The following is a 17,025-nucleotide window of genomic DNA, read 5'->3' as shown; positions in this document are numbered from 1 at the left end:
TGCAAAATCTTCATTAAGACCATGGACAACCGACAGTAGAAAAATGGCATAAACAGCAGGGGTCCCAGACACCGGGTTACACGTTTCAGGGCCAAATCTGCCCCTTAGTCATAACCTAGTGTTATACCAGGGAGTCAGGGTTTATATAAAACGCCCCATCACATGGTTCAGTTATTTCACACCCAAAACATTAAAACTCTTACCAGTACAAAATACAAACTTAAACCCAACAATCTGCTGCTGTCATTATACACAGTCAAGAGGTCGGTGATCAATATTAATAACACAATATTCTACCTGCGCTTATCTACACCGGTGGGACGGGCGGTCTCCATCATCAGACAGCCAGGACGTTCTACCATCACCATCCACATCAGCAGATTAGGAAGGTGGGAGCTCTCCTTGCGGAGAATAAACCCCCTCCTGAAGAATACTCTCCAGAGCAGGATCGCTTCTGAGCTTTGGCACTGACGTTTCTGAGATTCCCAAATTTATGAGTTATCTGAACAATAATAACTGTAACCTTTTTCACCCACACCCATAATAAAACTTGCATCAGTTTTTCTGGATCTATTGATCTCTGGATGACAGGAACAGGCTCAGACTGGCACACAGGGGAGCAGGGGAATCCCCCGGTGGACCCCTGTGCAGATCTGGACCACCCACCCCAATATATGGACAGTGCTTGGAATAATTCAGTTGATTCACTCTGTACAGTAAAAAAGCAGCATCTCATCATTGATTAACCCAACTGCCCAGTTTATTATTAAATAGAGATATAGGTACATTTGTGAACAAGGGTAGTGTAATATTTGAATATTTGTAAGCAGGTGAAAAGTGGGCCCCCCAAAGTCAATGTTACTGGTGGTGGGCCCTTGGCACTCCAGTCTGACACTGGACAGGAATAAGGTAAAAACTACCAACTTCTTTCCGCAAGGAAACTATGGGCAACACCATTCTGAGAGCCGATTCCTCTCATCCCTGACATGTGAGGGTTAATATCCCTAGGAGAGAATTATATAGTTACATAGTTATTATTAAGGTTGAAGGAAGACTGTAAGTCCATCTAGTTCACCCCATAGCCTAACCTAACATGCCCTAACATGTTGATCCAGAGGAAGGCAAAAAAAACCCATGTGGCAAAGAGTAACTCCACCATGGGGAAAAAAATTCCTTCCCGACTCCACATACGGCAATCAGACTAGTTCCCTGGATCAACGCCTTATCAAGGAATCTAGTGTATATACCCTGTAACATTATACTTTTCCAGAAAGGCATCCAGTCCCCTCTTAAATTTAATTAATGAATCACTCATTACAACATCATACGGCAGAGAGTTCCATAGTCTCACTGCTCTTACAGTAAAGAATCCGCGTCTGTTATTATGCTTAAACCTTCTTTCCTCCAGACGTAGAGGATGCCCCCTTGTCCCTGTCTCAGGTCTATGATTAAAAAGATCATCAGAAAGGTCTTTGTACTGTCCCCTCATATATTTATACATTAAAATAAGATCACCCCTTAGTCTTCGTTTTTCCAAACTAAATAGCCCCAAGTGTAATAACCTATCTTGGTATTGCAGACCCCCCAGTCCTCTAATAACCTTGGTCGCTCTTCTCTGCACCCGCTCCAGTTCAGCTATGTCTTTCTTATACACCGGAGACCAGAACTGTGCACAGTATTCTAAGTGTGGTCGCACTAGTGACTTGTATAGAGGTAAAATTATGTTCTCCTCATGAGCATCTATGCCTCTTTTACTGCATCCCATTATTTCATTTGCCTTTGTAGCAGCTGCCTGACACTGGCCACTGAATATGAGTTTGTCATCCACCCATACACCCAGGTCTTTTTCATTGACGGTTTTGCCCAGAGTTTTAGAATTAAGCACATAGTTATACATCTTATTACTTCTACCCAAGTGCATGACCTTACATTTATCCCCATTAAAGCTCATTTGCCATTTATCAGCCCAAGCTTCTAGTTTACATAAATCATCCTGTAATATAAAATTGTCCTCCCCTGTATTGATTACCCTGCAAAGTTTAGTGTCATCTGCAAATATTGAAATTCTACTCTGAATGCCCCCTACAAGGTCATTAATAAATATGTTAAAAAGAAGAGGGCCCAATACTGACCCCTGTGGTACCCCACTGCTAACCGCGACCCAGTCCGAGTGTGCTCCATTAATAACCACCATTTGTCTCCTATCCCTCAGCCAGCTCTCAACCCACTTACACATATTTTCCCCTATCCCCATTACTCTCATTTTATGTAACAACCTTTTGTGTGGCACCGTATCAAAAGCTTTGGGAAAGTCCATATACACTACATCCACTGGGTTCCCTTGGTCCAGTCCGGAACTTACCTCTTCACAGAAGCTGATCAGATTAGTCTGACATGAACGGTCCCAAGTAAACCCGTGCTGATACTGGGTCATGAGGTTATTCCTCTTCAGATACTCCAGTATAGCGTCCCTTAGAATGCCCTCCAGGATTTTACCCACAGTAGAGGTTAAGCTTACTGGCCTATAATTACCGAGTTCAGTTTTTGTTCCCTTTTTTGAATATTGGCCCCACATTTGCTATACGCCAGTCCTGTGGTACAGACCCTGTTATTATGGAGTCTTTAAAGATTAAAAATAATGGTCTATCAATGACTGTACTTAGTTCCTGCAGTACTCGGGGGTGGATCCCATCCGGGCCCGGAGATTTGTCAATTTTAGTTATTTTTAGACGCCGCCGTACTTCCTGCTGGGTTAAGCAGGTAACATTAAATTGGGAATTATTATCACTAGTCATATTGGCTGCCATGGGATTTTCTTTTGTAAATACTGATGAAAAAAAGTCATTTAGCATATTGGCTTTTTCCTCATCCTCATCCACCATTTCACCCAGACTATTTTTAAGGGGGCCAACACTGTCATTTTTTAGTTTCTTACTATTTATATAGTTAAAGAATATTTTGGGATTATTTTTACTCTCTCTGGCAATGAGTCTCTCTGTCTCAATCTTTGCTGCCTTGATTTGCTTTTTACAGAATTTATTTAATTTTCTGTATTTATTTAATGCCTCCTCACTACCTACTTCCTTTAATTCTCTAAATGCTTTCTTTTTGTCCCTTATTGCGCCCCTTACAGCTCTATTTAGCCATATTGGTTTCCTCCTATTCCTAGTATGTTTATTCCCATACGGTATATACTGTGCACAGGTCCTATCCAGGATGCTAATAAATGTCTCCCATTTTCTTTGTGTATTTTTGTGTCTCAGGATATCGTCCCAGTTAATTGCACCAAGATCCTCTCTCATCCGTTGGAAATTTGCCCTCCTGAAGTTTAGTATATAGATCTAAAAGAATCCGCAGCGACCATGAATCCTATAGAAAGAGAGAGTAGACATCTGTGCACACCGGAGGGAAAGAGGTCATCAGAATTGGGCTTTGAAAAAAGCAAAAAAAACTGGAAAAAATCCCCAGAACTGACCTGGTAAAATTCCATAAAAAAGACCAAAAAAACCAGGAGGATCAAAAACCCACATTTGTCACCACCTATAGCAGAGAATACACCCAGACAAAGACGATTCTCACTAAATACTCGCCAATGCTCCGAAGCGATCCTGCTCTGGAGAGTGTTCTTCAGGAGAGGGTTTATTAAGGAGAGCTCCCACCTTCCTAGTCCAGTGATGGATGGTCCTGGTAGAACGTCCTGGTTGTCTACTAAAGGTTTCATCACCTGTGGGGGCAAATGTGGAGCATGTAAATGTGCAGGAAATACCAAGCGATTTATTAAGTGAGGCCTGAGACAATGGTTATTGGTGACGTTATGACTCGCAGTAGTACATGTGTCATATCCATGGTTACCTGCAGTATCTGTGATCTCTCCTATATCGGAGGCACAACACGAGACCTCCGGCAGCCTCAGTGAGCCCCTCAGAGATCCAGAGACCTAATCCCGCTAATGTATCCAGACATATTATCAGGTGCACGGCGGTGATCTGAGCGGTTTCCAGTTTTTCGGAATGGAAAGGGTCAGTAAGCCCAGAAGGGGCAGAGCTTGGCGACATAAACTCCTTAGCCAAGAAACCCATTGGATCCTGATAATGGAGACCGCCCGTCCCACCGATGTAAATAAGCGCAGATAGAATATTGTGTTATTAATATTGATCACCGACCTCTTGTGTATAATGACAGCAGCAGATTGTTGGGTTTAAGTTTGTATTTTTGTACTGGTAAAAGAGTTTTAATGTTGTGGGTGTGAAATAACTGAACCATGTGATGGGGCGTTTTATATAAACCCTGACTCCCTGGTATAACAGTAGGTTATGACTAAGGGGCATATTTGGCCCTGAAACATGTAAACTGGTGTCTGGGACCCCTGCTGTTTATGCCATTTTTCTATTCTCGGTTGTCCATGCTTTTAATGAAGATTTTGCAGTAAAGCTTATTGGACTGCAACCTCTTGGTGCTGGATTTTTTATTGCTTGTTGGATTTTCCTGGGATAGCGGCCATGCACAGAGGGGACAGGTGACCTGAAAAAATACTTTATTTACTTAACCCTCAACTGGTGAGGTGGGGTTCGCTACACCCCAGGGAATTTTTGTTCGGCTGCCATTCATTGAAAAATGCTGGTATGAAGATACGTGTCTCACTAGCTTCCATCCATTTCCTTGTCAACAGGATGTCGTCAAGGCCTCTCTCTTTTGGCCACGCATAACAGAGCTACCTGTCGCTAAGTGCTGTCTTGGCCTTGCTGAACTCCACATCCCCACTCATGTACGGTATATATATAAGCCGAGACCCCTAATTTTGCCACAAAAAACTGGGAAAACTTAATGACTCGAGTATAAGCCTAGGGTGGGAAATGCAGCAGCTACCGGTAAATGTCAAAAATAAAAATAGATACCAATAAAAGTAAAATTAATTGAGACATCAGTAGGTTAAGTGTTTTTGAATATCCATATTGAATCAGGAGCCCCATATAATGCTCCATACAGTTCATGATGGGCCCCATATAATGCTCCATATAAAAAACTTGCCCCATATAATGCTGCACTAAGGTTAATAATGGCCCCATAAGATGCTCCATAGATTATGCCCCATAAGATTCTCCATAGATTATTCCCCATAAGTGCCCCATAGATTATTCCCCATAAGATGCTCCATACAGTATGGCCCCATAAGATGCTCCATAGATTATGCCCCATAAGATGCTCCATAGATTATGCCTCATAAGATGTTCCAAAGATTATGCCTCATAAGATGCTCCATACAGTATGGCCCCACAAGATGCTCCATAGATTATGCCCCATAAGTGCTCCATAGATTATGCCCCATAAGTGCTCCATAGATTATGCCCCATAAGTGCTCCATAGATTATGCCCCATAAGTGCTCCATAGATTATGCCCCATAAGTGCTCCATAGATTATGCCCCATAAGATTCTCCATAGATTATGGCCCCATAAGATGCTCCATAGATTATGCCCCATAAGATGCTCCATACAGTATGGCCCCATAAGATGCTCCATAGATTATGCCCCATAAGATGTTCTATAGATTATGCCCCATAAGATTCTCCATAGATTATGCCCCATAAGATGCTCCATACAGTATGGCCCCATAAAATGCTTCATAGATTATTCCCCATAAGTGCTCCATAGATTATGCCCCATAAGATGCTCCATAGATTATGCCACATAAGATGTTCCATAGATTATTCCCCATAAGTGCTCCATAGATTATGCCCCATAAGATGCTCCATAGATTATGCCCCATAAGATGCTCCACACAGTATGGCCCCATAAGATGCTCCACACAGTATGGCCCCATAAAATGCTCCATAGATTATTCCCCATAAGTGCTCCATAGATTATGCCCCATAAGATGCTCCATAGATTATGCCTCATAAGATGCTCCATACAGTATGGCCCCATAAAATGCTTCATAGATTATGCCCCATAAGTGCTCCATAGATTATGCCCCATAAGATGCTCCATAGATTATGCCCCATAAGTGCTCCATACAGTATGGCCCCATAAAATGCTTCATAGATTATGCCCCATAAGTGCTCCATAGATTATGCCCCATAAGATGCTCCATAGATTATGCCCCATAAGATGCTCCATACAGTATGGCCCCATAAGATGCTCCATAGATTATGCCCCATAAGATGTTCTATAGATTATGCCCCATAAGATTCTCCATAGATTATGCCCCATAAGATGCTCCATACAGTATGGCCCCATAAAATGCTTCATAGATTATTCCCCATAAGTGCTCCATAGATTATGCCCCATAAGATGCTCCATAGATTATGCCACATAAGATGTTCCATAGATTATTCCCCATAAGTGCTCCATAGATTATGCCCCATAAGATGCTCCATAGATTATGCCCCATAAGATGCTCCACACAGTATGGCCCCATAAGATGCTCCACACAGTATGGCCCCATAAAATGCTCCATAGATTATTCCCCATAAGTGCTCCATAGATTATGCCCCATAAGATGCTCCATAGATTATGCCTCATAAGATGCTCCATACAGTATGGCCCCATAAAATGCTTCATAGATTATGCCCCATAAGTGCTCCATAGATTATGCCCCATAAGATGCTCCATAGATTATGCCCCATAAGTGCTCCATACAGTATGGCCCCATAAAATGCTTCATAGATTATGCCCCATAAGTGCTCCATAGATTATGCCCCATAAGATGCTCCATAGATTATGCCCCATAAGTGCTCCATAGATTATGCCCCATAAGTGCTCCATAGATTATTCCCCATAAGTGCTCCATAGATTATGCCCCATAAGATGCTCCATACAGTATGGCCCCATAAAATGCTTCATAGATTATTCCCCATAAGTGCTCCATAGATTATGCCCAAATTGCTGCGATTAAAATAAAACAATCACATACTCACCTCTTGTCGCTCAAGCCCCCGGCACTTGCGATATTCACCTTCCTCGTTCCACCGCTGCGCGCCGCTCTGTCTTCTGGCTCTCTGACTGTTCATATTCATTACTTTAATGAGTGGTACCACGTGACCGCTGAACACAGGAAGCTCTGCCCGGAGACCATCGGAGATGCAGGGACCGCGCCAGGAGCAGGTGAGTATGTAACAGCCGCAGCTCCCCTCCCCCGCCGGCAATGACTCGAGTATAAGCCAAGAGGGGCACTTTCAGCCTAAAAAAAATGGGCTGAAAATCTCTGCTTATACTCGAGTATAGACGGTAATTCTTTTTTACACATTTTCAAATTTTTAAAGCTTCTTTATTTCCATCAAAGTATAACATTTTTCGATACTTGTGGGTGTCAACAATTTGTTATACTCATGTGTAATTAATCGCCAACAAGAAAACTATTAAAACAAATGTGATCTCTGCATTTTCTGTAAAAATAAGAGATTTCTAAACACTGGGGTATAGCAAACCCCACATCACCAGTTGCGTGACAAAAACCCCACCTCACCAGTTGAGGGTTAAGAATTTCAATGACCTTTTCTTGATAATCAAGGAAAGTATCTGCATTTCCGGCTTCTTTGTATAACACAAAAGAATTATATGTTTCTACCTGAAACAAACAAATGACTAACTTTTTATAGCAGGTACATAATTTTCTTGATACCCGGTATGGCTGTAGAACCTGGTCTGCAAGGTCCACACCACCCCCATATATATTTGTTGTAGTCAATGACAGACACAGGTTTTGAAGTAGTGGATCCCTGTTGGTCTGCAGTGGCCCTTGTGGCATCTGTGTGGATCGAGCTCAGGATAAAAATATCTTTTGTATCCTTATACTTAAGGGCACACAGCTTTCCATTGTATAAAGCCCCTGACTGCCCCTTTCAGATATTTTTGTTGACCAATGATTGCGGAAACGCCTGACGGTTTTTGCGAATGGTCCCACAAGCCCCCATGTTATGTTCAACCAGACTTTTGAATAGGGGTATGCTGGTGTAGTAGTTGTCAAAATACAGACTGTAGCCTTTTTGTAAAAATGGAGTTATCAGCTCCCAACGATTTATCCAGATGTCCCCAGATAAGTAGGGCATCCTGGTGGGTTTAGTTGGCTATCTTTCTCTCATAAATGTGAAAACCTGATGTGTATCCGGTTGAACTCTCGCACATTTTCTAGAGCTTTATTCTGAGCCTTGCCCTATTAGAAGGAATAAATTGCTTGAGGTGCAGTCTCCTTTGAATTTTACAAGGAACTCATAAATGGAAATGTTTTCTGTTGGGGTGTAGAGCTTTAAGAACTTTTCTGTCAAGTCTTCGATGATGGGTCTGATTTTGAATAGTATGTCATGTTCTGGTGCATTTCTGGGCAGGCATTGACTATTGTCGTTAAAATGCCAAAATCCTATGAGCATTTCATAATGAATCTTAGGAAGAACGGCAGAAAACATTGGGGTGGCTTGAACAGGGCGGTTGGACCAATAGGACCTAATGGTCATTTTTTTTAACAAGCCCCATAGCGAATGTAAGTCCTAAATATTTTTTCATTTCTAGGACATTAGTTGGTGTCCATAAATTTGACCTAGTATGATAGGATCGTGGATTTTGGCTGATGAAATTTGTTTGTAGGACAATATAATCTAGCAACCTACAGTCATATGAAAAAGTTTGGGCACCCCTATTAATCTTAAGCTTAATGTTTTATAAAAATTGTTTTTTTTACAACAGCTATTTCAGTTTCATATATCTAATAACTGTTGGACACAGTAATGTTTCTGCCTTGAAATGAGGTTTATTGTACTAACAGAAAATGTGCAATCTGCATTCAAACAAAATTTGACAGGTGCATAAGTAGGGGCACCCATATCATTTTCTTGTTTTAAATACTCCTACCTACTTGTTACTGACTTACTAAAGCACTTTTTTTGGTTTTGTAACCTCATTGAGCTTTGAACTTCATAGCTAGGTGTATGCAATCATGAGAAAAGCTACTTAAAGTGGCCACTTGCAAGTTGTTCTCCTGTTTGAATCTCCTCTGAAGAGTGGCATCATGGGCTCCTCAAAACAACTGTCAAATGATCTGAAAACAAAGATTATTCAACATAGTTGTTCAGGGGAAGGATACAAAAAGCTGTCTCGGAGATTTAACCTGTCAATTTCCACTGTGAGGAACATAGTAAGGAAATGGAAGAACACAGGTACAGTTCTTGTTAAGGCCAGAAGTGGCAGGCCAAGAAAAACATCAGAAAGGCAGAGAAGAAGAATGGTGAGATCAGTCAAGGACAATCCCCAGACCATCTCCAGAGAGCTGCAGTATCAACTTGCTGCAGATGGTGTCACTGTGCATCGGTCAACTATACAACGCACTGTGTTTTTTTGCCGCCATGCATAACGCATTTTTTGTATTACCAAACAACTCAGTCTTGGTTTCATGAGTCCACAGGACCTTCTTCCAAAAAGAAATTGGCTTCTCCAAATGTGCTTTTGCATACCTCAACCGTCTCTGTTTGTGGCGTGCTTGCAGAAACGGCTTCTTTCGCATCACTCTCCCATACAGCTTCTCCTTGTGCAAAGTGCGTTGTATAGTTGACCGATGCACAGTGACACCATCTGCAGCAAGTTGATGCTGCAGCTCTCTGGAGGTGGTCTGAGGATTTTCCTTGACTGATCTCACCATTCTTCTCTGCCTTTCTGATATTTTTCTTGGCCTGCCACTTCTGGCCTTAACAAGAACTGTACCTGTGTTCTTCCATTTCCTTACTATGTTCCTCACAGTGGAAATTGTCTTAGGCGAACTGAAGACCGCGCACACGAGGTAGATTTAGGGTGGTTTATTGAAGCCTACGCGTTTCGAGAGCTATCTTGCTCTCTTCTTCAGGGCATATAGTACAAAACACAAATATGGGGTATATTTATACAAAAGGGAAGGGGAGGGGCCCCAAGGCCCTTGTACTATGATACATAAACACCTTTTAAAACACATATTTAATAACATATAAAAACATTGCTCTTTATTATTTATAACCCAAGATCATTAATTGATAAAAATAGAAAAAATAAATTTAAAATTTAAAAATATGAATAAGCTATGTCATAGCTTAAACAATAGAATTATCATATAAAGTTCCCCGGTTCGAATACCCATTAGGTCACTTATGATTTTTTTCAGGGCTGATTCATATTTTTAAATTTTAAATTTTAAATTTATTTTTTCTATTTTTATCAATTAATGATCTTGGGTTATAAATAATAAAGAGCAATGTTTTTATATGTTATTAAATATGTGTTTTAAAAGGTGTTTATGTATCATAGTACAAGGGCCTTGGGGCCCCTCCCCTTCCCTTTTGTATAAATATACCCCATATTTGTGTTTTGTACTATATGCCCTGAAGAAGAGAGCAAGATAGCTCTCGAAACGCGTAGGCTTCAATAAACCACCCTAAATCTACCTCGTGTGCGCGGTCTTCAGTTCGCCTAAGACTATTACCTTCAGTATCCTTTTGGATTCTTGTGGAGACCTGCTGCTACGGTTATGCCTGCTTGGGAGTTGTGACCTAGGTTCACAACTCCAATAGGTGAGCACATTCCCTGCAAAGGACTGTATGTGTTTTTTAAAACAGTGTGACACATTGGGTGCCTTGTCTTTTTTCTTTTTTCTTTTCACAGTGGAAATTGACAGGTTAAATCTCTGAGACAGCTTTTTGTATCCTTCCCCTGAACAACTATGTTGAATAATCTTTGTTTTCAGATCATTTGACAGTTGTTTTGAGGAGTCCATGATGCCACTCTTCAGAGGAGATTCAAACAGGAGAACAACTTGCAAGTGGCCACTTTAAGTAGCTTTTCTCATGATTGCATACACCTAGCTATGAAGTTCAAAGCTCAATGAGGTTACAAAACCAAAAAAAGTGCTTTAGTAAGTCAGTAAAAAGTAGGTAGGAGTATTTTAAACAAGAAAATGATAAGGGTGCCCATACTTATGCACCTGTCAAATTTTGTTTGAATGCAGATTGCACATTTTCTGTTAGTACAATAAACCTCATTTCAAGGCAGAAACATTACTGTGTCCAACAGTTATTAGATATATGAAACTGAAATAGCTGTTGCAAAAAAAACAATTTTTATAAAACATTAAGCTTAAGATTAATAGGGGTGCCCAAACTTTTTCATATGACTGTATCTGTCATAAACAGATTAAAAAAATGAATAGGTCCAAAGTTTTCCACCTCCACATTTATATCAGGAATGGCATTAAAATTAGGGATGAATGGAGTAGTCGAATCCGAAGCCTCCCATCTGGGAAATGCTACATCAAGAGGCAAAGTCCCTTGGACATTGGTGTGCACCAACTCACGAGCACTAGTGACAGCGCTAGTATTGGGCATTGTTCCCTGAGTTAGAGACATTTCTCCAGAAGCGCTATTTGTCCTGGTTGTACTGGTCCTTGTTTGTGAGGATGGACCAGAATCACTGCTCATATCTGAGCTATCACTGTCGCTGCTACTAAAACCCTCGAAATCCACATCGCCATCTGACACTGCACTTTCTTCACTGTCAGGACATAAAAGTGCATAAGCCTCCTCTGCACTATAATACTGACGGCCATTTTACTCGTTTTTATTTTTTCCTGGAAATTGAAAACTCTGATGTGATGTGACCAAATTATTTGGGAGACAATTGAGAAAAGACTAATTCTTTAGCCTAACCCTAACTTTAGAACAAACCCTAACACTAACTTTAGCCTAAAAGTAACCCTAACAGTAACCCTACCTTTAGCCCCAACACTAACCTTACCGATAGCACTAACCCTAACCTGTCTTATCTGTTTTTTTTTACTTTATAACAAGATCGCTGACTGACACAGCTGTTGTCAGCAGCACTGGTAACACTGTTTCTCCTCTAATCTCTCACTGACAGAAGATCTGAGGAGAAGCAGCGTTTTTATGAGGCAGATCGCCCGGAGAAAGTTCATTGCTGCAACCAACCTCACTTCCGGTATTTTTCCCTCCTCATTTAAGCATGCCATCCCCTCGACCAAAATTGTGCTGCTAATTATAGACCTGTCTCTAATCTTCCCTTCATCTCTAAACTCCTCGAATGCCTGGTCCACTCCCGTCTTACCCGCTATCTCTCAGATAACTCTCTTCTCGACCCTCTTCAATCTGGCTTCCGCTCTTTACACTCTACTGAAACTGCCCTCACTAAAGTCTCTAATGACCTACTAACAGCTAAATCTAATGGTCACTACTCCATGCTAATTCTCTTGGATCTCTCCGCAGCATTCGATACTGTGGATCATCAGCTCCTCCTCAATATGCTCCGCTCCATCAGCCTCAAGGACACCGTTCTCTCCTGGTTCTCCTCCTATCTCTCTGACCGCTCCTTCACTGTATGTTTTGCTGGTTCCTCCTCCTCTTACCTTCCCCTTACTGTTGGGGTCCCTCAAGGATCAGTCCTAGGCCCCCTCCTCTTATCTTTGTATACTTCCCCTATTGGACAAACAATCAGTAGATTTGGATTCCAGTACCATCTCTATGTTGACGACACCCAATTATACACCTCTTCTGTTATCACGCAGACCTTTTTAGAAAACACCAGTGATTGTCTTACCGCTGTCTCTAACATCATGTCCTCCCTCTATCTGAAACTGAACCTGTCAAAAACTGAACTCCTCGTGTTCTCTTCCTCTACTAACCTACCTTTGCCTGACATTGCCATCTCTGTGTGCGGTTCCACCATTACTCCAAAGCAACATGCCCGCTGCCTTGAGGTCATCCTTGATTCCGAGCTTTCATTCACCCCCCACATCCGATCACTGGCTCACTCTTCTCATCTGCATCTCAAAAACATTTCTAGAATTCGCCCTTTTCTTACTTTCGACTCTGCAAAAACTCTTACTGTCTCACTTATTCATTCTCGTCTGGACTATTGTAACTCTCTACTAATCGGCCTCCCTCTTACCAAACTCTCCCGCTCCAATCTGTCCTGAATGCTGCTGCCAGGATCATATTCCTCACCAACCGTTACACCGATGCCTCTACCCTGTGCCAGTCATTACACTGGCTACCCATCCACTCCAGAATCCAGTACAAAACTACTACCCTCATCCACAAAGCACTCCATGGCTCAGCACCACCCTACATCTCCTCTGTGGTCTCAGTCTACCACCCTACCGGTGCCCTCCGCTCCGCTAATGACCTCAGGTTAGCATCCCCAATAATCAGAACCTCCCATTCCCATCTCCAAGACTTTACACGAGCTGCGCCGATTCTTTGGAATGCACTACCCAGGTTAATACGATTAATCCCCAATCCCCACAGTTTTAAGCGTGCCCTAAAAACTCATTTGTTCAGACTGGCCTACCGCCTCAATGCATTAACCTAACTATCCCTGTGTGGCCTATAAAAAAAAAAAAACAATCAGGTTCCTTGCATCATGTTCTCATACACTTTATGCAGTTAATAGCCCTCTGTGTCTGTACTGCTACATACTTAGGCAGTTAACTGGTTCATGCAGCTTTACATGAACACCCGAGCCTTACACTATGGCTGGTCCAAATAACTAAAGCAATTGTTACCATCCACCTCTCGTGTCTCCCCTTTTCCTCATAGTTTGTAAGCTTGCGAGCAGGGCCCTCATTCCTCCTGGTATCTGTTTTGAACTGTGATTTCTGTTATGCTGTTATGTCTATTGTCTGTACAAGTCCCCTCTATTAGTTATAAAGCGCTGCGGAATATGTTGGCGCTATATAAATAAAAATTATTATTATTATTAACTGTCTTAGTCATTTGTCTCATTGGCTGGTGTGATGCTGATGTCATCAGGACCTGAACCAGTCAGGTCTCGATGAGGTCGGGGGTCACAGTAAGCGTTGTGCGCTGGAATCCCCTCATTATAAGGTACGTGGAGGTCCCGATGAGCATAAAACATCCGACCGTAGAAAAACGTTGGTGCTGCACAAAGCTTTGCTAGCGCTGATGTTTATTTACCGTTGGCGGTCACGAAGCGCTTGAGTTAAGGGTACCATCATTTCTGTCCAGGCCTATTTCATGAGTTGTATTTTTTTTTTATTCTGTGGAAGCATGGTTGAAAAGCAATGTCTGACTTTCATTTGTTCATTTTCATAGATTTTTTATTTATTATTACTTTTGTCAGATTCAAGTTATTTCTGTGACCATTGTGGGTTTTTCTGTCATTAAACGAGGGGGACCAACAATTTAGACCACGTGTGTAGGAGGAATGAATATTTTGACTCCACAACCACTTTCTGGAAATTTGCTTGAAGTGGATGTTGGAGAGTGAAACTTACACATTTGCCATTTTACTACCCAGCACATAGTGCCCAGATTGTGCTTCAGGAGACACACACCACAAATTAAGTGGATTCTTATCACTATAATATTGCTAAATACAGGGATCCTAAATGTTGTTTCAGCACACTGCAAGACTCAAAAGTGAGAGGGGATTTTGCTGGATTGGATAAAAGAAACACTGTTGCTTTTCAACAGTCTTTGAGCCACTAATAGTGTGAGAACCTCTGTTTTTCCATTGACAGATGATGGACCTGAGTGGGGACTTGTTTTTTGTAAGATGAGAATTTGTATTATTTTCGCCTACATAACATTGATTTGTTTTTTTTTTTATTTGATATTTGGGAGGCAGAATGAACAAACAGTTGAACACCACACACTACTGGTTCATCCAACAAGGTTTAAAGTTTAAAGTAAATGTAAAGTTTTTACATAGCTTGCCATTTTTATGGACAGTTTAAGTAGAAATGTTCAAAAATATAAAACTCAAGGATATTTTATAAAAAAAAATGTTTTTTTTTTATCTTAGCAGATGACTGTACCAGAAGATCAGAGGGACAGCTGACATCGTCAATGTTTAAATCTGATGATTTTGAGATCCTACAAGATACAACTGAAGTGATTGCTCTTACTCCAGATTTATTATCATCCATTCACAGCAAAGATCTATCATCTGATCCTATGAAACAGGTCCTGTCTTCTGATTCATTACTGACTACTAAGGAAAATCAAAGTCACAAAAGAGGCATTAAAAAACAAACTGCGTCTAAAGCAATGAAGTCATTTTCATGTTCAGAATGTGGGAAATGTTTTACCCTCAAAGTGAATCTTGTTAGACACCAAAGAATCCACACAGGGGAGAAGCCTTTTTCCTGTTCTGAATGTGGGAAATGTTTTACACGTAAATCACTGCTTGTTATTCACCATAGAACTCACACGGGGGAGAAGCCTTTTTCCTGTTCAGAATGTGGGAAATGTTTTACCCTCAAAGATAATCTTGTTAGACACCAAATAACTCACACAGGAGAGAAGCCTTTTTCATGTTCAGAATGTGAGAAATGTTTTACCCACAAAGGGAATCTTGTTAGTCACCAGAGAACTCACACAGGGGAGAAGCCTTTTTCATGTCCAGAATGTGGGAAATGTTTTAAATGGAAAATAGATCTTGATAGCCATCAAAGAACTCACACTGGGGAGAAGCCTTTTTCCTGTTCAGAATGTGCAAAATGTTTTACCCAGAAAACAGATTTGGTTAATCACCAGAGAACTCACACAGGGGAGAAGCCTTTTTCCTGTTCTGAATGTGGGAAATGTTTTAACCAGAAAGGGAATCTTGTTAGTCACCAGAGAACTCACACAGGGGAGAAGCCTTTTTCCTGTTCAGAATGTGGGAAATGTTTTAACCTGAAAGCTAATCTTGTTAGACATCAGAGCAATCACACAGGGGAGAATCCTTTTTCCTGTTCAGAATGTGGGAAATGTTTTAACCTGAAAGCGAATCTTGTTAGACATCAGAGCAATCACACAGGGGAGAATCCTTTTTCCTGTTCAGAATGTGAGAAATGTTTTAACCTGAAAGCGAATCTTGTTAGACATCAGAGAACTCATACAGAGGAGAAGCCTTTTTCCTGTTCAGAATGTGGGAAATGTTTTAAATGGAAAATAGATCTTGATAGCCATCAAAGAACTCACACAGGGGAGAAGCCTTTTTCCTGTTCAGAATGTGGGAAATGTTTTAACCATAAAGGGAATCTTCTTAGTCACCAGAGAACTCACACAGGGGAGAAGCCTTTTTCCTGTTCAGAATGTGGGAAATGTTTTAACCAGAAAGGCAATCTTGTTAGTCACTGGAGAACTCACACAGGGGAGAAGCCTTTTTCCTGTTCAGAATGTGGGAAATGTTTTACCTGCAAAGGGCATCTTGTTAGTCACCAGAGAGCTCACACAGGGGAGAAGCCTTTTTCCTGCTCAGAATGTGGGAAATGTTTTAAATGGAAAGTACTTCTTGTTAGACATCAGAGCAGTCACACAGAGGGGAAGCCTTTTTCATTTTGTTAATGTGGAAAATATTTTACTTGGAAATCAATTGTTAATAAACATCAGAGATGTCACATAGAGAAGAAGCCTTTTTATCTTCATAATGTTGGAATTGTTTTATCTGAAATTGAATCTTCTGAAATGGGTTGTCTTTTGTCATTCCTCATGTTTGCTGAAAAAAAAGGATAAAACTAAACTTTATTAATTCCAAATGTGAAACTATACTCAAAATTCACCCCCTGAAGGTTAGTCAGTAGTTGACTAATAGAAAAAGCATGTATATAGGGTGAGGTGATGTATACAGACTCACTCTCCAAGCCTCTCATTTCATTTTTTCTCACCAAAGGCAACTAATCTGTAGACTATTTAATATTGACCTATATTCAAGCAAGTCCCTGTCTCCCCCCCCCATCCCGTCCCTGTATCCCTCATCCCTGTCTCCCCATCCCCCCGTCCTGTCCCTGTCTCGTCCCATCCCTGCCTCCCCCCATCCCTGTCTCCCCCCGTCCCTGTCTCCCCCTCGTCCTGTCCTTGTCTCCCCCATACCGTCCCTGTCTTCCACCCGTCCCTGTCTCTCCCTGTCCCGTCCCTGTCTCCCTCATTCCGTCCTTGTCCCGTCCCTGCCTCCCCCCATCCCTGTCTCCCCCCGTCCCGTCCGTCTCCCCCGTCCCGTCCCTGTCTCCCCGTCCCTGTTTCCCCCGTTCCTGTCTCCCGTTCCATCCCTGTCTC

General features: G+C 41.6%; 1 protein-coding gene across 2 annotated transcripts in view; it reads left to right on the top strand.

Moving 5' to 3' along the window:
- The window catches only part of LOC143766950 (uncharacterized), a 33,929-nt gene extending 17,488 nt beyond the window's left edge, over positions 1-16,441 (top strand). The window contains exon 7 of one of the 2 annotated variants that reach the window (XM_077254967.1): positions 14,792-16,441. In XM_077254967.1, the coding sequence (XP_077111082.1) occupies positions 14,792-16,317 (1,526 nt within the window). In that variant the 3' untranslated portion in view covers positions 16,318-16,441. Of the gene's footprint in view, positions 1-14,788 lie in introns of both variants that reach the window. The other variant, XM_077254966.1, reaches the window with a different exon arrangement.
- The last annotated feature ends 584 nt before the right edge of the window (positions 16,442-17,025 follow it).

The sequence above is a fragment of the Ranitomeya variabilis genome, chromosome 4, assembly GCF_051348905.1.
Source record: "Ranitomeya variabilis isolate aRanVar5 chromosome 4, aRanVar5.hap1, whole genome shotgun sequence".
Taxonomy (NCBI): Eukaryota; Metazoa; Chordata; class Amphibia; order Anura; family Dendrobatidae; genus Ranitomeya; species Ranitomeya variabilis.
Note: the sequence above shows the minus strand (reverse complement) of the source record. Positions and strands in the feature narration are given on the sequence as shown.